Source organism: Equus asinus, chromosome 2, assembly GCF_041296235.1.
Source record: "Equus asinus isolate D_3611 breed Donkey chromosome 2, EquAss-T2T_v2, whole genome shotgun sequence".
NCBI lineage: Eukaryota > Metazoa > Chordata > Mammalia > Perissodactyla > Equidae > Equus > Equus asinus.
Genome location: NC_091791.1, coordinates 171,466,653 through 171,493,593, shown reverse-complemented (window position 1 = coordinate 171,493,593; position 26,941 = coordinate 171,466,653). Strand labels below are relative to the sequence as shown.

Below are 26,941 nucleotides of genomic sequence, written 5' to 3'. Positions count from 1 at the left end.
AGGTGAGTGTCAGAGGTGGCGAGTGCAAACTGACCTCTAGCTGGTGTTCTGTCCGCCAGGCATGGGCCCCACCAGGAGCTGCATTTGCTCAGAGGAAGGGTGACATTTTCTTCTCACAAAATACCTTCCAGGCCTTGTTGTAGTTGTTCACAGCATTTACTCTTCTTTCTCACAACTCTTTGAAGGTGGAATTTATCCAGTTTCACCTTTGAGATTCCCAGCACCACGCCTGGACTGAAGTTGAAAAGAGAGTAGCACAGACCGATAATTGGATCTCAGTAAAATATATTTCGAGATATCCTCCAGCTTAGGGAGAAAGAGTGTGTCTCAGAAACAAAATGTTTTGAGGAGCATTCTAGTCAGGTTAGAGCAGAATACGAATACTGGCCTGCAGAATCTCTGGCTTATTTTCTTGTTTCAAAATCCGGAGATCATCACATTAACATTTTGGCAAGCTTTTTTCTAGATGTCTCTTTATGCATATAAATATGCACATATCATTGTACATTCATAAGTACATTTACTGTTTTGTAACCTTGTTTTCACTCTGTATTATCTCATTGTCATTTTTCAAGTCAGTATCTATAGATCTATCCTGTGGTTTTGAAAGTCTATGTAATATTCCATTGGGTGGATGGGCTGTACTGTATTTAACCAAAGAAGATTGCATACTGATGGATATTTAGGTTGTCTGTAATGTTTTGCTTTTAAAAATGAATCTGAAGGAAGCATGCATGGTGTTTAATACATGCATACAGCATTCCCCTTTTCTTTATTTTGGGGAGTGAGAGCTGCTGGATCAAAGGATTCCAACTCAAATATTAATCTCTATGAGAAAGGAATTACAACTTCTTCATAATCCTTACACCAATAGAGGTGGGTTAAAAATGGCGTATTTTACCATTCATAAAAACACGTACCCAAAGATTCCAGTTTGCAATCTTAAAGCAAACTCTGAAAGATACACTTAGCGGCTCTCTTGATTGTATACTTGGGATTGTGTGTGTGGAAGTGCCTTGTGGATCACCAAGTGCTGTGCAAATCTCAGTGACTCATTACTAGGACTCTAAGAGTCTCTGCCATGTACTCTCGAGAAATGATTATGGAGTCTTTTTAATTTAGTTCATAAAGAGATCAGGAACCAAACAAGTCCCAGGCCTTGCCCCCCAGTTTCTGAGAGCAGGTCCTGAGCACTCCAGTGGACGCTGAAGTACAGTCTTTGTTTGGAGTTCCTTCTTTAAGGTATTTCTTTGTCTACAAATATTTTTCTAGCAGAATAGAGAATATTTTTAGCTTTTATTTATAGACTCGTAATTTTTATTTTCCTGTTTGGAAGTATCGGGCTCCTTCCAGGATATTTTTAGAGGATTTTCTGTATGATTTATTGATTTAGTCTGGATCTTTAAATCTGGTGAAGTCTTTAGAAGGGGTTCTTGGTCTGACGTTCCCATCTGACTTCACACCCTGACAAGCCCATACCACGGTCCTTGTTGTTTCTACCAAACGGAGTGATGAACTTAAAGTGATTGCACTTTTCAACTTTGAATGTTATCACCAGATTAAAGTTATCTGTCTGTTCTAGTGACATATCTGACCCCCTTTTTAGAGTCTACTTATAATAAGTTTTAGTTAAGAGTAGGAGTTGAACCATGTGGAAAAAGTGGCTGGTGGACTAAAGTCTTTGTCTAATTTATTTAGTTTATCAGCACACATACATGCCGTGGAAAGACGAAAGTTTTTATCTTGAGAATAAAGTTGTCTAAGTAGAAATTTTGCATATTTAGAATAATCAGTAACCCTTACTCGAGTAAACTTTTTAGAAGCTAAATTGACCTAAAATTATCTCATTGGTCTTAATATACGAAACCAGAAAAAAGAAAATTGATTTTCATTGCTTAATGAATTGCGTATTTTCTGACTACTGGATGAAGTTTTTGGATTTTAGAGGAAAATTAACATTTTCAGATTATTTTTAGGTTTAATGACTGTGTAATAACATCTGACTTGTAACATTTAGTATTTTCACACTGTGGGCTTTAAGAGAAGCGATTTAATGTTTCTCTTCTTTGGTTTCAATATTTGTAACATTGACCCATTCGTTGTCAAGGTAATTGTGTTTCTCTGTCAAGACCTGAGGCGTGGAGAAGAAACAGTTAAATATAGTTGAGCTTGAATCGTATTTATCCTTTAGAATATTACATTGGACAGTGTAGAAGGCTGATTGTGAGCAAGATGGGAATACTGGAGCCCTCACAGGAGGCATGCAAATGTTCAGGCCGGGGATGATGAGAATCCAAACCTGGGAAGAGGATGTGAGAATGAAGAGGAACTGGTGGAGTCCAGAAATATGAAATTGAATCCACAAGACTGGGTGGTTGGTTAGTTGTTATAGGGGTTTAGAGGGTTGGAGGGAAAAGGCAGGGTCTAGGTTAACTCTCAGTGGAAATGCTCAGTTGGCAGCTAGATCTATGGATTTAAAGCCAGGAAGGCAGTCGGAGCTGGGTGCATGATTAGTGTCATCAGATTAAGGGTGGGAGTCAAAGTTGCATTTGTAGCATCTCAAAAGTGACAATGCAGAGAAGGCCTTTCTTAGAGAACAACCTTATTTGTCTTATTTCTAAGTTATTTGAGGTCACTTCACAAGAGTTCCCATGCACTAGGGAAGACCAGCTGATTCTCCCCAAAACTCTTCCAGGATGATATCATATTTGCTGTTAACTTGGAGAATTCTGAAATTTGAATTCATAAAGATTTTATTTCTTTCCTTTTTCTCCCCAAAGCCCCCTGGTACATAGTTGTATATTCCTCGTTGTAGGTCCTTCTAGTTGTGGCATGTGGGACGCTGCCTCAGCGTGGTTTGGTGAGCAGTGCCATGTCCGCGCCCAGGATTCGAACCAACGAAACACTGGGCTGCCTGCGGCAGAGCGCGTGAACTTAACCACTCGGCCATGGGGCCAGCCCCGAATTCAGCTTATTTTGAGCGCACTTGCCTCAGGATTGGGTCACACTAACTAGTTTAAGAGGATGATATCTAAAACCTGGGATTCTACCTGCTCGTTAGCAATGGGAATATAACTGTCCTACGGTCCAGATGACTTGTGTTGGCACAGTCAGTGCCAAAACAGGCTCAGAAGATCGTGTGTTAGACATGGGATCCGAATAGGGAAGCTAATGAGGTTAGAGGAATCAGTTGTCTTATGCTCCTAAGCTAAATAGATGGCACCTCTATCTCGCCAGAGGAGGCTCTTGCCTCTCAGGTGGGGAATATTTAAGGCCTGTAGGCCACAACCCCTTAAAATCATCTGGTGATAATGAATACCCTAGTAAAGGGCATCTGCACTTTTAACTGGGAGTACCTGCCACTTCTCCTTGTCTCCTCTCTCCTGACCACGGAGGACAAGTGTCAGTTCCACTACTGGAAACCAAAAATGTTAGTGTTGGAATGCAAAACATCATGCATCTTGTACCCTTTTCCTTATTATGGACTTCATCTGCAGAATCCCTGAGTTTGTAGGAGTTCACAACTCCTACCCTGAAGGATTATTTTATTTTCTGGTTACTTGTGCGGGGTGGGGAGTGGCGGCCATCTCACTACAGTCCCATGTACTAACAAAAGCAGATATGGATTTGACGGCTTGAAGTGAGAAGAGAGAAGAAAAAGCCTTGAGAAAGATTGAAGCTGACTGTGATTAGTTTCTGCAGCTAGCACTGAAGGCAGCTAGCTGCTTTGACTTGCAAATCATATTGTAGGTTGGTTTCTTGGATGGAAAAGCTTTGTAATTATAGCCTATAGAAGCTGTAGACCAGGAAGAGAAAAAAATTCCGTGGAGTTGTAGGGGAGGAAAAAGAATTTTCCCCTCTACCCTTCTGAGTTCTTAGCTGAGACCCCTGTAAGAAAAACAGGTTCACAACAGGTTTATTGACACATATACCTCGTGTGAATGTGGGAGATACCCAGGGAAAAATGAGTCACTCCCTGAAGTGGTTTAGAATTCAGGATTATATACCATCTTAATAGGGAAAGAGGAGGGGGATGTAGGCCTCTTAGGGAAGAGTAAAGGATGTCTAGGAAAGGTGAGTGGGCCCTTAGAAGAATAGATGGGAGGTATGATAGTTTGTAACCAAGTCTGTATGAGTATGGTGTTGACTTCTAGCCTCCTCTCCTGTGACATGTCAGTCTTCCCTGGTTGAGGAAACTACCAGAGAGGGGATTTATGACAACTGCGTTCCTTTTGGAGGACCTGTCTTTAGGCAGATTAGGGGAATTCAGAGAAAGCCTCTCCCTACATTTGCTGTTTTTCAGATACCTTCAGCTCAAAATAATCAAAATACTAATGTGGCATGTTTGGGGCATATGTGTCTTGTTACCTTCAAGGTGATGTAGGTTGGAATAACTATGGTCGTGGGTGCGCCATTGCTGTTTTCGTCTTGTTTCCTTACAGTGGAGTCCCAACCTTGGGCTGGGCGTTGATTTACCAACAGTAAGATGTACGAGCTGATAGAGCTGCTTGGTTGAATCAAGAGAAAAAATCATGTAACTTCTCTTCCTCTAGTCTCTCCTGAGAATATGTTCCTTTCCATCCCATAGTTCTTCTTTAGGCTGTTGGCTTTTAAATTCGGTGTCAGGATGGCTGCATGAGAACCGATTAGGGAGTTGTTTAAAAGAGGGATCCCAAGATTCTCATTCGGTGAGTATGAAGGAGGGGCCCAGGAGTCTGCATTTTTGTAAAGCTCTCTATACTGAATTCAGATGTGCAGTCAGGTTTGGGAGGCACTCATAGATTATTGCCATGAGGATTCTTTCTCTTCTAATCCACTGTATATCCCCGTTCCCAGGGTGGCATTAAAAACATACACACATGCATGCAGGCACAAAGGCCTGTTAATATCATTGTCCTGAACAAAAGCTTTTGACAATTTCCCATAGAATGAATATGATAATCTCTTATGAGTGACTTCCCTGAGGGTGAAGCCTATAAAACGCTTAGTAAGAGCCTTCCATATGATAGACCATTTATCCATATTTAGAAGATTTCATACTCATGAATGAGGAAAGTGAGACTTCGGTAAATAAAGTTGAGTTTCTCGTTTACAGATACCTTCTGGTATGGATGGCTACATTTACTCAGCTTCTACAAGTTCAGAGGGTCTTTTATTTTTCATACTGTACTACACGAGTGAATGAAAATTTCCATTTTTAAGCATTTGTTATGATTCAGGCATTAGAATAAGTGATCTGCATGCACTGTTTCATTTAATTCTTCCAATACGTGGTTCCACGAGGTAGGTGTGGATACCTTCAAGTTGCAGTTAGTAAACCGAGGGTCTAGAATTGTAAGAGATTTACCCAGGCAGTTAGGACTTAAGTCTTGGAGCTGAAATTTGAAACCAGGTTTGTTTGATTCCAAGGCTTGTGCTCAATGAAGTTACTGTTTGATCTTTTCTCTGTCTTTCTCTTTTTTTTTGTTCTTGGCCACTGAATATCAGTATAAAAAAACAAAAAGTCAATTCCATTTCTTACTAGTTTTTCAAAAGAAGAATAGGATTTCTTAAGAGTTTGGTAAAACATGCATGTTCTTTTCTTCCTTTTTTCTTCCTGACAGATTTTACATAAGAAAATGATAGCTTTTTCTGTCTTTTAACCATAGTTTTAGAAAAATGTGAATCCGAGGGAAGAAAGCAGAAGCCGTGCCACAGTTGGGAAGGCGCTGGTCAGAGAACGCTTGATGACTTTGGGAATATGACTTTCTTTCTGCATTGCTTATAGAATGTTTGAGGCCCCTGTGTACCAGTGGCTTTCTTTTTCACATGTCCCCAAATGGTGAGAGATGAGAGGCCTTGGAGCTTGAAAAGAACCAGTATATGCTTCTCTCTTTTTAAAAAATGTCCCTGTAAATTATAACACCCTGCCTAGGAAAGGCATGGGGTAAATCATGGCGGGAGAAGTTCTGTTTGCTAACTTCTAGGAAAACTTCTAGGGTATCAGGTATTGGTCAGCACATTAGAAAACAGGTCCCCCTACACTTGTCATTTCATTCTCAGCCAGTATGAAGAAGCTGGTGGCAATGATAAAATGTCATGATCAGAGCACAGATAGATCTGGGTATAGGTCTATAGCATGTAGATATAGGGATAGATAGAAAATAAAAAGCAACGCTTTTAATTCTTTATTCTTGGTGCCACTAAGAAAACTTGTTCTGTTATAGGATTGCAATGAGGAGAAGTTTGTTCAACCACAGGGATGCTCTTTTTTAATATATCTCTTTCCTACCGCGAGGGTACAGATATAGACCAGTTACAGGTAGACAGTTGTTTTGGTAGCATTTGTGAATCTTGCATTGTGAAAGATGTTGCCATGGTCATCCATCATAAATCATCTAGATTTACGTGAAAGCTTTGATGAGGTCAGTAGTCAACTCCTTGAGAACTGCAACCATGTCTTAATAATTTCCTGCATCTCTAATACTGAACATAGGTATTTGTTTACCAATTGGCTCAGTTTTACAGCAAGTTGATCAACTCTTTGAGCCTCTGTTATCATATATAGCTGTGCTGTTGATCCATGTGCAGGATCTCTGAATACTCTGTACAACCTGTGTGACCGACTCATCGGCCCGGCCCTCTCTGCATCTTTAGTTCTGATTTGTTAATTGCTTGAACAAATGCTGGTTACTAATTAAGACATAGAATATGACTAGGATGATGGAATAGAAAACATTTACTCAAGTTACTGTTGAGCTTTTTGAAGGGTAGGGTTAAAGTTCAGATTGACCTTGAATATAATAAACACAAATAAGCAGAATTAAGATCGTTAGGGAAGTACAACTTTTGGAAAACTAAATATAACATGGGGACTTTGTATATGTCAGTTTGGGTGGAGATGAAGGGGACACTCATTGTGAGTCAGCAATAGACTGCTTTATTTTCTTAATTATTGGGCACGCATGGCCAGTTAACCACAGGAGCATAACATGTGGGAACTGCTGGGTAACGTTTCCAAAATACTTAACATTAGTCAGACACTTTTTTAGAATTCTGTGTCCACTTTGGCTGAAGGAAAATGTGGAGAATTTGGCAAAGGCCCAGAGCATGGCTAGATGCAGAGGAGAACTGGAAAATAGGACCCATTGAAAGAGGCTAATAAATAAGGATTAATTACTTAGCCTGATCCAAAGCAGCCGAAGGGTGATTAAATTAATGGTCTTCTGTTGCATGTATAGTTATTATATAGAAGATATAATTATTTCCACTTTAAGTAGAATTAGGAAAATGGATTTACACTACAGTTAAAGGAGATTTTGAAGTTGCATAAAGAATTTCTTGACTTGAGGGGTTGTTGGACGGTGGAAAGACTTCTCAACTGGAAATGTGAAATTGTGTTCCTTACAGAATAGGAATGGGAGTGGGTAGCGCTTGCTAGCTTGAATTAGGTGCACTTGGGGTAGAGATTGGCAAACTTTCTAGATCCCATTTCATGGTACTCATCTCACATTGTGTTGGACATTTTTCAGGGAGTAAATCAGTATTCCCTTTTTGTTTGTATTGTTTCATAGTTAATACAAATGTGAAGACCTTGCTTTTAATGATTCTGTAATGCATTTCAAGCAGGCGGGAGGTTAAACCGCAAATTGAATATTATGTCACCTGCGGATCAACTTGCTCTTCCTTCTTATTTGGACCCTTACAATATTGTCAATTCCAACTTGCCATTTCTTTTTCTTCTTTAGAAAATTCGCTGCGTGCCCTCCTCGCTTGTTCTACAATGAGCGCCAAATCTGCCATCAGTAAGGAAATTTTTGCACCTCTTGATGAAAGGATGCTGGGAGCTGTCCAAGTCAAGAGGAGGACAAAGAAAAAGATTCCTTTCTTGGCAACTGGGGGTCAAGGCGAATACTTAACTTATATCTGCCTGTCAGGTAATGAAAACCAGATATTAATATTATTAAAACAACTTCTATTTGAAAACAGTTAATTCTAAGGTCTCTAAGAGGGTTATGTACCCAGCTTTTGTACATGTCTGCTCTTCCACTCCTGTATCCTGTTTCTCTGTTGTCTTCTCTGATCCTAATTTACCTCTACTTTTGAGGTTGCTTTGTAAGAGTAAGGTAATGAAGTCCAATTTTAATGTATTTTCCAGTTCATTAAGAGCTGCTCTAGCGGGTTTGACAGTCACATTTGTTTGTCTGTACTTTCCTTCACTAGGATGTTGACAGAAACTGGGCTGTCCTCGGAGGTTTTTGTTTTAGAGTAATTCCTAGTATTTGGATAATTGTCATTACCAGCAGCCTGAGTTTCGTGGGCTTTCTTTTTCTCAACAGTTGCCAATAATCAGTTATAGTTTGTCTCAAGACAAATATCAACACCTAATGGAATGTGAGAAAGTAGCCTCAGCTCACAAGTCACTGCTTTGCTCACAGCCGTTCCTTCTCAGGAAGAGCATCTGTTTTATTAAAGCTTAGAATTTTGCTGGATTATTTTTTTCTCTTTCTCTTTGTGATTGTAGGAGATCTGTGGGATTTGCTGTAGATTCATACCAAGTTTCCTGAGAGAAAACTTGGATAAGTTTTCCGTGGAGCTATGGGTGATGCTAATCTGAACAGCTGGGGCGTTTGTAATATTCTTGATAATATTTCTTGTAACTAGGCAATGGAAGAACTAAGCTCACCTTCATTCATCTTTTTTTATTTCCTTCAATTGGGGCTTGGGAAGAAAATTTTATTTTTGGACCCATTTTTAGCTTTTAAAAAAATGAAGCCTCTGATCATTGAAGTTTATCAGAATTTATCTCAGTGTGGAGATAGCTTTTTTCCAGAAAGAACACATAAAGATAATAATAAGACTGTATCTTGGTTTAAAATGACATGAGAACATAGCCCTTTGGTAAGAACGCCTTTTCAGTGGTTACAAGAAAGCTTTTATTTAAATGAATATGAGAGAAGCGACTTTGAAATATTGGTCTCTCTTTCTTAACTCCAAATAGAATTAGGTTGGGGCCGGCCCCGTGGAACAGCGCATAAGTGTGCACGTTCCACTTGGGCAGCCTGGGGTTTGCAGGCCTGGATCCTGGGTGCGGACATGGCACTGCTTGGCAAGCCATGCTGTGGTAGGCATCCCACATATAAAGTAGGGGAAGATGGGCACAGATGTTAGCTCAGGGCCAGCCTTCCTCAGCAAAAAGAGGAGGATTGGCAGCAGATGTTAGCTCAAGGCTAATCTTCCTCCAAGAAAAAAAAAAAAAAAAGAATTAGGTTAAAAATGTTGGAGGACATTTCCATCCCTTTAGTGTACCAGGCAGTGCTTGGCATGTAATAGGGACTCAATTAATTTCTAATGACTGAGTGAAAGAAAGAAGTAGCTTTTCCTAAGACCTTCCTAGTATTTTCTGAATGAGATTCATGTCTTTAAAATATTTCCATGTTCCTAAGTTTAGATTCTAGACTTTTTTTTTTTTTACGAAGATTAGCCCTGAGCTAACTACTGCTAGTTCTTCTCTTTTTTGCTGAGGAAGACTGGCCCTGAGCTAACACCCATGCCCATCTTCCTCTGCTTTATATGTGGGAAGCCTACCACAGCATGGCTTTTGCCAAGCGGTGCCGTGTCTGCAGCCAGGATCTGAACCGGTGAACCTCAGGCGGGCGAGAAGTGGAACATGTGAATTTAACCGCTGCGCCACTGGGCCAGCCCTAGATTCTAGAATTTTTGCTTGCACCAATAGTGAATAGAATGCATTACAATAAATTTTGTGTTTGAGCTGCATGGAACATGAGCTGAGCATGGACACACAGTGATTCTAATTTTGTTAAGCTCTGTTAATGTCGTATGGAGATTTCTTGTAGATGAGTAGTTGAAGAAAAGGTGGGTGGTTTAGAAGTCCCTAGAATTTTGCCCAGTATATAACTATAACTGAAAAAGAGGGCAGTTTTGTTTGCATTTTAGGTATATGCTATTGTCAGTCTATTTCTTTTTTTTTTTTTCTTTTTTATTAAGGTAACACTGATTTATAGCAGTATATAAATTTCAGGTATACATGTTTATATTTCGCCTTCTGGATAAACTACATCATGTTTCCCACCAAAAGTCTGGTTGCCATCCATCACCATACTCATGTGCCCCTTTACCCTTTTCACCCTCCTGCCACCCTTCTTCCCCCCTATTTCTGATCATGAAGTCTGCAAGAGTGATACGGGGACTCTAACTGCCTCATCTCAGTGAGGTAACATAACCATTTCCCTGCCATGGAAGATAATGACCTGAGACTTCCTGGGACACCGCATTTCTTCCAAGACCTTCAGGTTTAAAGTCGGAAACTATGACAATTTCTTTTTTGTTGCATTCTAATGGAGGAGAGGCTTTTGTTCTGAAAGTCTTCATCCTTTTCATAGATTTGAACTTTGATACGATGGGTTGGTAAAGTAGATCTGACATTTAAGCAGATGATTTAATGGAAATTGGGGCAGGAGAAGGCCAGGTGACTTGGACACTCAAGTTATTTGAATTTTGATTTTTCTTATGATTGAGAAAGAAGCAGCCACCTTTATTTTCTAACTTATGTGAAGCTTAGAGGCGTATCAGTCACATCTCTGATAAGGTCCTGTTTTAATTAACAAGTAAATCATTAGTAAATATTTATAAAGTCCTTTTTTATGTGCTGAGCACTCTTAGTGCTGGGGGCTCAGTTATGAGAAAAACTCATGAAGCTTACTTTGTTTGGTGGGGAAGGCGCAGTAGACATTAATAAGTTACTTAATAATCGTAAACACGATTATTAACTCTGAAAGATTAAAAAGGAAAAATATAGTGATGTGAAAGCATGCGTGAGGAGAATTTGGCCTGGTTGGGAGAACCCAGAGCTGTGTGGAGAGTAGGGCCTCACTGGTTCTGAAAAGTGGATGGGCTGGGTGCAGAGGGCATTCCAGGCAGGGGAGCGGCAGCTTCATTCACAGACTGAGGTGATTCTGAGTTTCTCCTTCTCCTGTGCAGTCGAAGGATGACCCTTTTGTAGCTCAGCTCACATAGGAGGCTGTGAAGTGAACGCAGAGCCCTGGGTCACAGCCTGTTTCCTGCTATTAGTGTGAAGCACCAGTGGTTTCTGGGAGGCCGGGTTCTTCAACTCTTTTGGTTTAGTTGATGAAAACCAGCTATCGATTTTGAACAGACAAAATTTGTCCAAATTAGGGCAATGTCTACAAAGAATTTTTAACCACTTTTGAAACAAGATAAAGAGTAAAACTTTTTTTTAAAAAAGGAAGAATATCATAGCTTTAAAAGCTTGCCAACATATGCATGTAAGCATGGGTGTTTTATATATCCCATGTCTTTTACTGATGTTTCTTTGTGTGAATTTTTTTCCCCTAAGTGTCTGGCAGAATTTATAATCTAAGAGATTGAGGCCTGTGATCATAAGACTTATTATATTCAGAGAGGATTGTATATCCTCTGGAGGAATCCAAAAAGGTGCTGGAGCAGGGGAAATAAGATGATCTTTCTTTGGTTATTTAGCTATGATTGTGTAAGGAAAGAATCTCTCGTTCATTCATGGAGCCTGGGGATAAAATTTGAATGTTTCTCATTGGACTTCCTGAATGGCTTCTTGAGTGGTGCAAATGCTTATGTACTGACATGCTCCTGTTGATCAGCATTCTTAAAGCACTGGTTTCCACTTTCTTTTTGGCAATGGCTAAAATTAAAAAGACTGACAATATCAAGTGTTGACAAACATGGAGCAATTTGACCTCTCATACTTTGCTGATGGGAATGTAAAAATGGCATAACTGCTTTGGTAAACAATTTGACAGTGTTTTATAAAGTCAAGCCTGCACTTACGACTCAGCAACTCTTTTCCTAGGCATTTACCCAAAAGAAATAAAAACATATGTCCACATAAATACAGGTACACAGAGGTTCACAACAGTCTTACTTAGAATAACCAAAAATCAGAACTCAAATGTCCATCTATGTGTGAATAAATAATTTTATATGTCTTCAGAACTACCAATATGTGCAGCGACATGGATGAATCTCAAAAAGCCTTGTGTTGTGTGAAAAACCAGACAGAAAAGACTTGATTCTATTTATCTGAAATTATAGAATGGACAAAACTTAAGCCATCATGATGGAAATCGGGTTGGTGATAGATAGGGCCTGGGGTTGGGGACTGACTGTGGAGGGGCATGGAGGAATTTTTTGCAATGGTGTAAATGTTCTATGTGTTGATTGTGGTGGGAGTTACTTGGTTGTATATATTTTTCACAACTCATCAAACTGCACACTTCAAATGGATGCATTTTATTGTATGTAAATATATCTCAGTAAAATTGATTTTTAAAAAATATCTTACAGAGTCACTAGTGAGATGATTGTAAGACTTTATTAACCTCTTTATCTCAATCTGCCCTGTAAGGTGGACAGAAACTAGGCCTCTGCTTAATAGGTATGAGAAGTTATCCTAGATGGCCTTTCTGAGGTCTTAGACAGAAGCAGCTGTGTATCATGTAAACTTGTGCTTCTGTGTGATCTCTGTGTCGGTGTGTTCCTAGTTTCTTATAGCACTTGGCACAGTGCCGAGTATATGCACAATAGATGCTTAAATGGAAGATACTATTTAATTTATGGATTATTACATACCTGGTGATAGTATCAACTTTATTTACAACTTAGAACTGTTAACTCATTCAAAGTGTAAAGCAAGTCCTGCCCACGACAGTTTCTACTGTTGGTTGCCCCCTCTGGGTATTTGGGTCTGTAAAACTAAACTAGAAACATGCTAAGAAGTTAAAATCAGTTTGTTATTAGAGGCTAGTTACCTTCTGAACATTCTGTAATTTCCTGTTTAAAATCTGTTTTCCTGATCCTGTTTTAATTCAGTATGCATAATGTATAATGCTAGCCTTCATGGCCATAAATGGATAAAAATCTTTCCTTGGCTGTTCATTGTCCCCATAGAAGAAGCATGAAAAAAGTTCAATTTTTATAATTAATACATTCTTTTACATATTTTGTTAAAACAGAAAAAAATCCTTTTCAAAATGATTTTAGATTTGTAGAGAGCAAAATTTTCTTATTTAAAAAGAAAAAGTTCTGAGTGCTCTTTGATGAAATAATTCACGTGAATGGATCCCCATAGAAGGTAATGATGTGGACTTTGAGTCTAGAACCTGGCAATACTGTTCTTTATCTCAGTGGTTGCCAATCCTAGGTGTTCCTTAGGATAACCTCTGGAACTTTTCAAAATACAGATAGCCTGGTTCCGTCTAGGTCCTACTAATGCAGCACCAGGGGTAGTGGGGAAACTTACCTGTATTTTCAAAGTGTTATGCAAGAGACACTGAAGCTAAGGTTGAGAAGTTTCACTATCTTGGGGAGCTATACTTGGGGTCACCTTATTGGTATGCTTGACGTAATGCTATATTTTTGGTACTCAGTTCTGTCAGAAGAATAGTTCTTAGTCTCTTTCTTGGTGACTAGCCATGGTCAAATCTCTGAATTTTTCTGGGCTTCAGTTTATTCACTTGACAAATTCAGATGTTCTTTTGGGCTCTGAGGTTCTAGGGTTCTGAACCCCCTTGGAAGTTTTATAGCAAATTTCATTCTTATTCCATACATATCATGTAGGGAGAAATTCAGGTTGTTAATAATCCAAATGAACACTTTAAAACATTTGCGAAGGTTTGAGAACATTCTTTATAGGTGTTATTGAATTAGGGTAACTAGAGTTAATTGTCAGTGATCTGGCATAAGAAAGAAATTTTTTTTAATCTACTTTCTAATTCAGACTGGATGTCATCTCAAGGTCTGTAAATATTAGAAGAGACAGAGAACAGACAGAAATGGTTTATTCAGGAGTGGTGAGTTGCTTTTCCAAGAGCTTTTGTCCAGGAAAAATCAAGAAATCCATACTGAACTCAGAGGTGTACAAAGGTATTGGCAGTGAAAGAAGAAATACAAAACGACTATAATAATGATAAACATTTATTATTCTTTATTGTAGTAGTAGTAAATATTGCTGAAAATGAATCTTTTAGAAAATTATGTAGAAGAAAATAAAAATCACTCATCTTGTATATGTTGTATTATTTGCTCTAATTCCAGTTAATCCTCACAACATCCCTGTCAATTAGGTCGTTTGTTCTTCATTTCACAGATGAAGGGACCAATGTTCATCAGAGAGGTTGTGACAACCTAGAGTCACCATTTTGGAAGTGACAGACTCAGAAATCCACCCAGTCCTTGTGGCTGCAGTGGCTGTGCTCATCCTGCTGTTAGCACCTCCGTTCTTCTGATTAGGGCAGGAGGGAGTGTGGTGTAGGGCAGGCCATGTTTTAAGGAGCAAATTTCTCCCCAATGCTTCAAAATTGATACATTGAACAATTTTGACCTACCCTGTGTTTCCCTATCTCATTTCCGAGGTTGTTGATTAATAGACTCTCCGACCTTTGGCATATACATCAGGGTAAGCCTTTTATCTCTTTATTATAGAGACTTGGTATGTAAATCCAGCCATAAAACTTTAAGTCATTCTAAAAGACAATGCAATAAAAAACAAAGTTGCTTCCGGTGCCTTGATTATCGCCTTCTTTCTACATCCTTTTTTATTTAAAAATACAATATCCTCTGTTATACTTTTTATTGGGAATTTGGCTCTTTCATGATATATGCATAGACACATTTGATTAAACCAGTTGTAGCAACAATAATCCTCAGTTATGTGAAGTTAAAGGTAGAGAGAGGGTTTTCTTCTGAAATGTTTTCTGGCCCAGTAGATTTTGCCACCAGATGTCTTTTATAAATGACCTTCAGTGTAGCACCTGCCACGCACCCATCGCATGCTTCTGTGCTCAGTATGGTTAGGGTGGCACCAGTCCACCTTTGAATTAGTAATAATAAGAATAATAATAGTAGTGATGGTATTTGGTGAGTTCCTATATCTGAACATGGTTCTATGCCCTTTACATACGTTAACTCCTTTAATCCTTACAACAATGTTATAAGGTAGATAAGAATACCATCCTCATTTTGTAGGTGACGGAACTGAGCTTACGGAAATAAATGAGCTCACCCGAGATCAACAACTTGTGAGTTACAAAACAGGGATCTCAACCCAGGCAGTTTGATTCTAGGCCTGTATTCCCTTAACCACTGTGTTCTACTTTTTATCTCTCTTTCTGTCTCTCTCTCTAGTATAAAAGTTATGTGAGAGAGGACTTCCCAAACCAACCATCTTTTCTTACCCTCCCTCACACACTTTTGGTGATAATCGTGTCTCGGTATTACTCCTCTTCCCTGCGGGCTTGGGCCTTGGTTGGTTTTGGCTGGGTGGTGACAAGCTGTACACCCATAGCTGGGCTGTTAAGAAAGTCTCATATTAAAATGATAGTGTCAGAGGATGTGTTTGAGCCTTAGAGAAAATTAGTTCCCCAGGGGAATTCTGAGAGGCTCCTGACAGGGACACAGCCGTGTATGAACTTGTTTTGTTTAGTTGTGTAGTAGAAAAAAGAAGACGCCTTAAAATTTGTCCAGAGTTTCCCTAGGGGTTCTAGATGTCTTCCTGTGAAAACTGGTAGTAATAACATTTTCTTTTGTAAAGCCTTGTGAATAGGAAAGTTCAAAAATGGATGCCTAGGGACTTACCAGTTATTATCTCGTTTAATCCTCACAACAGCTTGTGATGTGGCTTCTCTTGTTTCGACTTGATAGTTGAAATGGCCAAGGTTTAAAGTGGGTAAGTACACACCCACGGTCAGGTGGTGAGATCGCTACAAAGCTGAGGCTCAAGTCTGGGTCCATCTCACTCCAAAGGATGCACACTTTTTCACGTTTTTTTCCAGGACAGGGCTGGGTCCAAGAAACAGAACTCCCCTGTTCCTTAAAAACAATGTGACAACATTCCTTGAGCAAGGCGTTTTAATCTCCGAGGATTTAGAGGAGGTGCTGATGACCACTTCAGCTTTTCTAGTGGTTTAGCACGCCAACAGACTTTTCTTCTTCCATTCTCTGCTGCATGCATTCCAATTCTAAAACCAGATGGAAACAAGGGAAAACTCTCCACTGAGGCTAGTGCCAAAACATTTCATTTAAAAAGGAAACTCCATCTGTGCGCTCTCCCACCACACAGCCCACTGTTAAGAACAGGAATTTCACAGCTGATTCACTTCTGTTCGTTTTGATTAGTTTTGACTAATTGCAAAGGTAGAGCAAGTGGTGGTTAGGGAGATTGCAAACTAAGGCAGCTCTCCTTCTGGAATGTGGCTAACGAGGCCCCATGTACCTGGCAGCCATCCTAAACAGCAGCCAACCAAGAAGGCAGGGAGTTAATCCACGCAGATGCATTCTTTGTTGGTGGTAATTTTCTGTTACCACTTTTGGAAGATAGTGCTCTTTGCTGTTGTATTGCAAGTTGGATATCATCAGGGTTTCATTTGTCACTAAGTTGTAGTCAAAGGCACTTGGGCACGCCATGAATTCCTGTTGCTCCCTGTCTTCTCCCAGCCCAGCTATGCAAAACACAAGTTTAGGCATAAGACTGACTTAGGGTAAAATACTGGCTGTACTAGCTCTGTTGCATCTTTGAGCCTCAGTTTTCTTATCTATAAAATGGACATAAAATCTATATCCCAGGGACATTTTGGAGATTAACTGAACTATGTATGTGTGTATATAAGGCCGGATACCTAGAAGGTACTCAACTTGATGAGCAATATTATTATCTTATCATTAAATGGGACGTCCACTACTTCCTGCCATATGAAGATGATTCATCTACAGTTTTTTTTTTTTTTTAAGATTTTATTTTTCCCTTTTTCTCCCAAAGCCCCCCTGGTGCATGGTTGTGTATTTTTTTAGTTGGGGGTCCTTCTAGTTGTGGCATGTTGGATACTGCCTCAGCATGGCCTGATGAGTGGTGCCATGTCTGCACCCAGGATTCGAACTGGTGAAACCTTGGGCTGCCGGAGCGGAACGTGCGAGCTTAACCACTCCGCCACGGGGCCGGCCCCTCATCTGCAGTTTTCAAAAAACATGATAATATATGTCTGTGACAGGCTTCTGTGACCCATGTCATGAGAGACAAAAATCACACAAAAACCCAGATTTATCTTGGAGTTTCCTCCCTCTCCTTCCAGACGTTTCCCTCCACTCTATGACCCACACCTGCCAGGGATCTCAAGGTCATTCTGACTCCTGATTTCTAAACCAAGCTGCTCTTAATTCTCTATGTTCCAAAATTATCTCCCCCACCCAGCTAGGATAATAGGGGGCATCACACTGCTGTTTTGATTCTGAGAGTTTGAAGACTTCCACTCTGATCTCACAGGTGTCTGCGCATGGCTGGGTGTAGTGGACACCAGAGTCCTTGTGTGCAGCCCTCTTTATCTCATTTTGTGGGGACCTAGGAATGGCTTAGTCCATTGAGTTCCTGTCCCTGAAATGGGAGAGGTTATTTTCCTACACCTATCTTCACTGGATCAAAAGGAAAATTGAAACAAAATAAAACAAAACGTTCTCTGGGGTCAGTTGAGGGCATTGTTAAGCAAACAGCAGAAGAGGGAGAGGCTGGTACAAATGCCTGTGGACCCAGCTTTTCAGCCCAGATCAAGATCTTGTTTGCCTGACTCTTTCCTGTTACTGTTCCTTTAGAGAGAGAGAATGAATCTGAGTGATATTTCCATGCCACTTATCGTCATGCTGAACCATATGCAGAACTTTCCAGAAGAAGCTATAAATAACCACAAGGACAGTGGGGTTGCTGAGTTGTCCAGCAGCATGAAGCATAGAGGACTAGTTAGTTACCGTGCTCTGAACTTGATCCCATTTCTCCTCTGGCCTCCCATGTCGTCTCCATAGCACCGCTTAGTATTGCTGGGTTGTGTTTGTCAGTTTGCTTTCTGTTTCCCTCCCACTGCCAGTCTCTAGAGGGTAGGAACTGTGTTGCAGACACCTGTCTGTCCCTGCATGGAACAGATGAAGTGCCTGGGGAGAATCAGGCAAAATCCCGCTCCTGCCGAGACTGTGGGCTTGGGCTCACCGTCTGGGTTGGAGCTCCGGGCTGTGAGCTCATGCATTCGCTCTGGGTTAGACCAGCGGGAGCTTGGTTTGGCTTTTATTTTTCAACTTGCTGCTGTTCACGCTAACATGCTGCCGGGTGGTCTTTTCGTTCCCTTGGAATTCATCAAATCACTGAGCAGGAGTTTTTATTCTACCTAGTTACCAAGAAGAAAATGCAGATTTCTCTGATTTATTCGGACTTTTAGAATCATCCCAAGTGAGCAATTTATAAATGCTTCCGTTGTAACCTGGAACAGTAAGATGCTGTTATCTCAAAGTTTGAAGTACCGTAATGTTTCTCCTGATGACCGAGTTCATATGATGGGGGAATCAATGATCGTTTAATGGGCATTGAATATCTCAAAACTTTCCCAGAATGCTCTTTTTCTCACAGTAATCATTTTCAGTTCTACATTTCCTTAGGGCTTTCAAGGGAAAAATAGGAACTTCATTTTTATGAAAAATCTCTCTGAGGATATTCACACTCTCTCTCCTCCAACACACACACACTTTTAACACAAGTTAGTTTTCATCCACCACATGTGGATTCCATGTCGCTTACGTTGTAGACCTCATGCCCAACTGCATTTTGATGTTTCTATCAATTTAACAGGTTCTGCTGTTCGGGGAAGCCTCCAGGGTCTTGGCAAGTGGATTTAAGATGGCAAGAATATACCCGGCCTTGATTCCTTGAGCTCTAAGTTTCCATTTTCATAAAAGGAAGCAATGGAATTGAGAGCTGTCCTTTTTGACATTCTCGCTAACATGAATCAGCAGGAGTTATCTAAGTTTTTCTCTGGTTAGAGTCCTTTCCATCTTGTGGATAGACAAGAATCAGTTGTATTTTTGGATCCATAAAGTTTTAACTAGATTTCTCCCTATAAATATATGTGTGTTCTTTGTCAAAAGGATAGAAAGTGCCACAAAAAAAAAAATAAAGGAAAAAATCATGTAAAAATAGTGACTTTGGCTTTTTAGGTTTCATATTTTTTAATATTCCTCCCCCTTTTATAATATTCTAGGTACAATTTTGTCCTTTTTAAAAATTTAACATGGTAACAAAATTTTTTATTTTTCATATACTCTTTATAAAGTTAATTTTAATGGCTTCTTGAGTAACATAGGGCATTCATCTGTTACTGGATATTTTGTTTTTTCTATTTTCACAGTGAGAAATAAGGAACTTGGTCTTGATTTTTTTTATTTTAATACCTATTTTACGGATGAGGAAACCGAGGAGCTCACAAGTAACTTGTTAGAGGAAACGTCCAGATTTCTAGGGAGGAGAACGGGACCTCAGTGCTCTGCGCCTGCTCAGTGCTCTGCCATGGATCCAAATGAGCTTATTTCCAAACACACATCTGCCAGAACTCCTTAAAAGTAAAATATCCTTTGTGTGCTTAATCGCTGGTTAACCATCCCCATGATATTTAACATTGTTCTGCATCAAGTTCTCTTTGAAGTACATATGATGCCTGCTCCGTTTAGGATTAAGATATTATTTGATCTCCATAGGCATTGCAGGTGTGTGTCAATGTGGTATGTAGGTGTGTGTTTGTGTCTGTGTTTGCAGAAAAAGAGAGGAAGAAGGTATCTGTCTTACCTACAGCCAACTCTCATGCTCTTTACAAGAGGCAGTTCTTTGCTTCATCTGTTTGGTCTGGTTCACTTCTGAATTCGTGAGACATCTTCTATGGTACTGTTGTTAGATGAGGGATGGGGAAGTGTTAAATGTCAACCAAACATGTGCATGCTTTTTTTTTCTAGGTCAATGCATTTAATTAAGGATTCACATCTGACATTACATCAGATCCAATACTTGGACCTTTGGAGCCAACAGGATGAGGGAAATTAACATCTTAGGAATTTTCTTTTAGAACTGTAGATTTTTTTTTTTAAAGATTGGCACCTGAGCTAACAACTGTTGCCAATCTTTTTTTTTTTTCCTCTGCTTTTTCTCTCCAAATCCCCCCAGTACACAGTTGTATATTTTAGTTGTGGGTCCTTCTAGTTGTGGTATGTTGGATGCTGCCTCAGCGCGGCCTGGCGAGTGGTAACCATGTCCCCGCCCAGGATGTGAACCACCGAAACCCTGGGCCACTGAAGCAGAGTGCGCCAACATAACCACTCGCCCATGGGGCCGGCCCTTAGAACTCTAGATTTTTGTATTTAGATTAGTCCTTCTCAAATCCAACACTAATGTTTACATGAAAAATGAGGCCCAGAGTGGTTGGATGGCCTACCTGACATCGTAGAACCACCACAGTGAAGCACAAGAAGGAAAAAACATGCTCAGATTTTGCCCGTTTGGTTTTTGACCTTGGGGGTGACTGGTTGAAGCGGGGTTAGATGAAAAAGAGGTGGGATTAGTGGCTCAGCTGAATCTGAGGACATATCTCTGTGCCGTTCCTTTTCACATCAGTATGCAGGAGCAATTTGTCCCACTCACTCCTGAGAAGAGCCTGTTGGCTGCCAATCAAAGAAGTGGATGTGTCTCTTCTAGGGTGTGGGTATTGCAAGAATTGGGTGTGAGTACCGCTGTAAGACCAAGTATGCAGGCTTATTCCACTTCTCTGTCACTTCCTTCTGGGCTTGGGGACCCATCATGCGGAGAGCATCCAGTGAGAGAGTTTTGGAGGGGAAAGGTCAAAATGTCTTTGTCTCTAAATGTGGTATACCACCTGATCCATTGGGTTAAGAGAAGAAAATATTAGAATTTCTATTTAAAGTATAATTGTTTTCTAATTTATATATTTCATGTGTGTTTTGTAATCACCATAATATTTTAGACGAGTAGTCCAAGTATATGATTAATAAATATGCATGTACTGGCAGTTAATACTCATACATTTTTTATTGAGGGAATGCATAGTCAAGAATGGTCAGAGAGCCCCGGCCAGAGTCCTGGGGAATGGAACCTTTGCTACAGTGGTAACTTCCAGCCGGTGGACTGAAATCTTTGTGAAATCTCTGGCTTTTAGAGATAGTTGCCCTCAGTAGTGAGCATATCACAGCCCTTTGGAATCAGTCTCAGCCCCTACTCCCCACCCCGCATCTCACCCCCAGTGATTCCAAGGCTTTCTGGAAGGTGGAAGGCCAGCTACTGTGTGAACTAAGCATCCTAACACAGGTGAGGGGGGCCTGTCACAGTGCTGAGCGCTTGGTAGTTGCAGCTGATGGCTGTCCTTTTGGAACCTGAATTCTGGCTAGACAGTTATTTGTTTCAGTTCTAATATTAGTTTTGATTTGGATTGCGTGTAAACATCTGTGGCTTTCCTTTTAGTACACTATCATCAGGTCGGGTCTGGTTTATTTAGTTCTGAAGCTTCTTGGCCTTTTGTACTGTTTAAAAAAAGGGAAACTTACATTTCCTTTCTGGACTTGACATTTATTGATTCATCCAGGGGAGCCTCATTCTTTGCTGATATAGCAAAGTTCTTGGTTCCTGTAGGAGCAATTTTGTTTGAGCTAGTGCATTTCCTTTTTTGTACATAATTATATTTCTTTATTTGTCAGTTGTTATACTTCATATATAAGAGTTGTGTAGACCATTTACTTCTAGCACAGCTGTGCCAACCTTCTTTGGAAAAGAAATTTTTCAAACTTAAATTCAAATACTAGGTGTCCAAAAGACATTCAGATGTGCCACATCTTACATAAAGAAAAACATAAGTCACATTACTCCCTTTTCCATGGATTTGGAACTATTAAAAATATCACTTCTGGAGGCCAGCGCCGTGGTTGAATGGTTGAGTTTGTGCCCTCCGCTTTGGTGGCTCAGGGTTTTGCTGGTTAGGATCCTGGGACTGGACATGGCACCACTCATCAGGCCATGCTGAGGTGGCGTCCCACATGGCACAATCAGAAGGACCTACAACTAAAATTAGACAACTACGTACTGGGGGGCTTTGGGGAGGAGATGAAGGAAATAAAAAAAGAAAAAGATTGGCAACAGATGTTAGCTCCTAGGTGCCAATCTTAAAAAAAAAAAAAAAAAATCACTTTTGGGGGGCCAGCCCGGTGGTGTAGTGGTTAATTTCGCACATTCCACATCAGCAGCCCCGGGTTTGGATCTTGGACATGAACCTACACACGGCTCATCAAGCCATGCTGTGCTGGCATTCCACATACAAAATAGAGGAAGATTGGCACAGACGTTAGCTCTGGAACCATCTTTCTCACCAAAAAAAAAGATATATATATATATATATATATATGTATATCACTTTTGGGGCTAGCCTCATGGTGTGGTGGTTAAGTTTGGCATGCTCCGCTTCAGCAGCCTGGGTTCATGGGTTTGGATCCTGAGTGTGGACCTACTCCACTTATCAGCCATGCTGTGGAGGCATCTTACATACAAAGTGGAGGAAGATTGGCACAGATGTTAACTCAGGGCTGATCTTCCTCAGGCAAAAAAGAAGAAAAAGAGGAAGATTGGCAATGGATGTTAGCTCAGGTCGAATCTTCCTCACCAAAAAAAAAAAAAAAATCACTTGTTTTCAGCAATGACAGAGCTCTGAGAAGGGATTGGATTTTCTGTGAGTGTATATTTCAGAGCTTGCCTTTACCCTCTGCTCCCCCTTCCCATGTTGCTCTGTACTTTAAGTGTCCTGTTCAGCTACTATCAGGTATGAATACCCTTTACCTGCCAGAGCTTCTCTTTGCAGTGTATGATGGTTGACCACTCTTCCCTCACTTCAACATCACTCTTTCTCTCTCCTCATCCACACTATTAAAAACACAGTTCCTCAGAGTGACTGATCTGAGATGTTAGAAGAGAAATAATGTAGGTTACAAAAGCCTTTAAAAACTGATGTGTAGTTTGAATACCTCCCCTGAGGGCATTTGTATTTTGCAAAAAGTGGCAATGCCTCTAAAGCCAATGGTGGTGGTCGTAGTAACACTGAGAGTGTTTATTGAGCAACTACTATCGCCCATTTTATACCTTCTCAGGTAGTTCTGTCTGGGGTTGGTACACACAGTGATCAACATGTGGGGTGTCCTGTTCTGATCATTACTCCTTGTGTATCTGTTGGAAGCGTTCATTTCTTCTGTGTTGACACTTAAGGACTCTTGCTTGGAACTTTTTTGTATAGTGATGGTTTTTACCTTGAATTTTAGAGGACAGCTTGCTAAATGGACTTTGATTCCACTTAATTTGGCTGCTGTTGGTTTTTGCATTTTAACAGAGTATTACAGAAAAAATGCAACTTGATACTAAGGAACCTTGCATCACTCATTTTCATAAATCAACTCACTGAACAAGGACACTTAGAATTATAAATGCTTCCTTCAGTTTCAAAAGTGTTTGTGGTGTTTTTTTTGAAGTCACTGTTAGCCAGCCTTCCAGATAAAACTCTCTGGCTTTAAGACTGTGATATGATAGGGATCTTGTTGCCAAGACATTTCTACATAATATTTCAAACTTGCTTCCTTCCAAAATCTAATTTTATTTTGAGCCACAGTACAGCTCTGTGAATGTTGAGGTCAGAGGAAGAAAGGAATCTTCTTGCCCATAAAATGAGCTCTTTGAGTCTGGACTGAAAATGCCTTGCAGGTCACAAGCAAGGGGAGAATTTTGCAGAAATGAGTTTAGATTTTCCTGTGCCCAGTTTAATTTTTGCTTAGGTAAGAATAGGATGGTGGTATTCAAAGTCTTTTGAGGATACAGCACTTGGCATTACACAATGTAGTTCGTATCATAAATACTCCGGTCTGTGCAGTATTAAAAATGAGATTCGGATTGGAATGACTTACTTAGATTTTTGAGTTGGATTACTCTAATTTTAGCCTACCCACATTGAATCCAATTAGAACTTTCAAGTTTTGGCTTTCTGAGAGATGCTCTGTAGAGCATCAGTTTCCTAAGTTTCTAATGGGTCTCGGGAAGATGAGAGTTCTCTGCGTATGCGGACAAGTCAGGTGTTCTGTCTTGGTGAGAAGTTGCAGAGGCCCTTCTGATATGGGGCTTGCTTTTGGCACACACAGAGTCACGAGTGGGGAAAACCCATGGCCCAGTGATGGCTATCAAGTGACGGTTCTCTGTGCATAATCTGTGTTTCTTCCATTTCCAGGATCAAAGTGATCAGAAGTAACTCTGCATAAGGGCAAAGGCTTGGGAGACAGAAAAAATATGGATTTGAATCTTGGTTCTACCCCTGACTAGTTGTATAATCGGTGTAACATAGAGAATCACTTGGTTTTTCTGAGCCTCAGTTTCCACTGATGTAAAATGGTGATTAAAAACATCCATCTTGGAGGACTAGAGTGAGAACTTAAAAAATTATATGAGAAGATAAAGGTAAACCACCTTGCTTGGCCCCAGAATATAATAAATGCTTAATAAATGTTAGTTTCTTCATCATCCTTGTCTGGCATTGAAAGTCGTCTTCTATTGATGACAAGGAGTAAGAGTCATCAGTCATCCGCCTAGAAACTAGAAACGGCAAGAAAGCAGCTGGTGACTTCGCACACTCCTAGAACAGGAACGGAAACCCTGTCGAGGGGCCAGAGAGGGTATCTAGTGCGAGGAGCCTGACGCACATTAGGAGCCCGATCACAAGTTTTGTCACTGCCGTGTTGGCTTGTATGAAGTGATCCATTCTGAAGATGGATATTATCCCTCTTTTCTGAGTGACAAGCCAGTGGAGTTTCAATTTAAAGCGAGGAGGCTGGATACTCCTGGATATCGTTAAATAGGCTGACAGGTGTTGGTGTGGTGAAAGCACATCTGCAGTCAGGCACAGCTGTATCCAGATCTCAGCTGAATCCCTTTTTAGCTGTGGCCATAGAACATACCTACCTCTGTGAACTGCTCTCCTCGTCTAGACAGCAGGGACAACTCATACCTCGTGGGCTTGGTGTGTAAGTTAAATAAGGCCACCTGCAAAGAGGCTGATAGAGGGCCTGGTGACCTCAGTAAATGCCAGCTGACAGTGTGCTAAGCATCGTGTTTGTGTGTATGTGTATGTGAGTGGGCTGGGGTGCAGAATCATTCAAAATGCACCTCCATCCTCATCTTAGGAGCTATGAGAATATACTGAATGCTTAAAATGGGATGTTTAAGGGAAGAACACAGTGGGAACTACTCCTGACTGCTCGATGGCTGTGTTACCTGTGGACACTGAAAGTGCCATGTTCCTGGCTTCTACTGGAGTGCTGACCTATGAAGAGCTAAGTTGCAGTATTTTGTTTTGAAGGCATGGTCGATCGGTGTGTTACAGAAATAAAGCCCACAAACATTTGCCTAGTCATTTAGCTTGGGGCTTTTTGGTTTTAAGCTGATGTACTATAAATTTTTGTTTTCTTCCTAAAATGTCTTTGTTTGGGTGGAGAGCCTTAAACCCCAGTAGGCAGCAGGCAGCTTTCGCAAGTCTGTACCTGGGGATGGCTTAAGCCGTGCGCCCAGTCCCTGGAGAGCTCGAATCCCCTGCAGTTTGATAACACGCTTTGAGGATATAAAAGAAACTTCTGAAAACCAATTTCTGGTTTATCATTTTCTTTTCTCCATGTGCATTTTTATGCAAACTAATGCCATTTGTTTGGATTTTCTTCCACCATTAGAACTTTCAAAGCCGAAGTCTGCATCCGAGGACTTAGTCTGTAGCGTTTCAACTGTGTCCCTGACCCGCTAGCTCTCCCTTCGTCCCGGTGGGCAGTGGTGAAGCCCTCTGCTGTTGGTGTGCCAGCCGCTGTAACTTGGTCTTGAACTTCTTATGGAGGTCTTATTCTTTTCTGTGGAACTGCAGTCTATTTGAATATGCAGTGATGTCTTTTTCCTTAATTCCATTGACCTGCGTGACCAATACCTAGTAGGCAATGTTTTCTTCATGTTCAATTACCCAGTTGTTTGCCAGTTGGAAATTACATTCTCTCTTATGGTTTTGGATCTGTGTGGGGGTCAGTAGCAGTAGCTACATGACGTAAGTGGAGAAAAGAAGCTGGGCTTTGCAGTCAAGCAGACTTGGGTTTGAGTCTTGCGCTGACACCAGCTGTGTGATCTTAGGCAAGTTGCTTCCTGTCTCTGTGCCTTGGTTTCCTCAGTTCTAAAACTGGGTGTCTGGTATGGCTGTAGAGATTAGAGGTAATATGTGTGAAGCACCTGGCATATTTCCTAGCACATAGTAGGTGCTGTGTAATGGAAGCTGCTGCTGCTGTGGTTGTCATCTCCTGGTTGTCCGTGCAGTTGGTTTAGAGCCCTGGCACTTGTCTCTGTGGAGGAGAAATTGCTGTGAGCAGCAAGGCCAGATCTTTGACCCCCCTGCAGGCTGATAGGCGCTGTGCCTTAAGGAGCACCCAGCGTCCTCACCACAGCTGCCCACTGCTCATCACAGGCCTTAACGCCCCGGTGGCTTCTGCGGAGGGCTACGACTCCAGCCTCACTTAGCCGCTTGCGTTTGAATGCTCCTAGTCGTTGCTGGTCACGAGAGTTCCATGCTTCCAGGTCACCCTGCAGTCGTGCCCAAAGCAGCCAGAGCACCGCCAATCCAACCTGTCTGTTCTTACCAGCATAGGAGGCAGCCAGGACCCCAGGGGCCAGGTCAATAAAAGATGCTAAACCTTAAGCTTTTCCTTTCCACCAGTGGGATGAAGATGGAGAAGCTGCAGCAGGTTGGACGGCTGTTGTGACAGCTACAGCAGAAGAATCTGGATGAGTGGCATGTGGAAGCTTTGGCTTCAGACATGGGACTCCCTCGTTGAATGGGACAGTGGTCCCCCAGGAGGGTGATGGCTTTCACATCTATCTACCAGACATCCCACTAGCCCTTTGATCATTTGGAAGGGGGTGACCAGTTAGGCATCCTTCCTAAGGATGTTACTCTTCCTTCCTGCCACGTTCAACATACTTTCTATAGACCAATAGTTGAGCATAAAGAACTTTCAGATGGGAACAACAGTACAA

General features: G+C 40.9%; 1 protein-coding gene across 5 annotated transcripts in view; it reads left to right on the top strand.

Moving 5' to 3' along the window:
* The window catches only part of STXBP6 (syntaxin binding protein 6), a 236,959-nt gene that overhangs the window by 67,334 nt on the left and 142,684 nt on the right, over nt 1-26,941 (top strand). For 4 of the 5 annotated variants that reach the window (XM_014839989.3, XM_070504182.1, XM_070504183.1 and 1 more), the window contains one exon: nt 7,728-7,916. The exons of the other annotated variant lie outside the window; for it this stretch is intronic. In XM_014839989.3, coding sequence (XP_014695475.2) covers nt 7,728-7,916 — 189 coding nt within the window. The remainder of the gene's footprint in view (nt 1-7,727; nt 7,917-26,941) is intronic. 5 annotated transcript variants of the gene reach the window in all.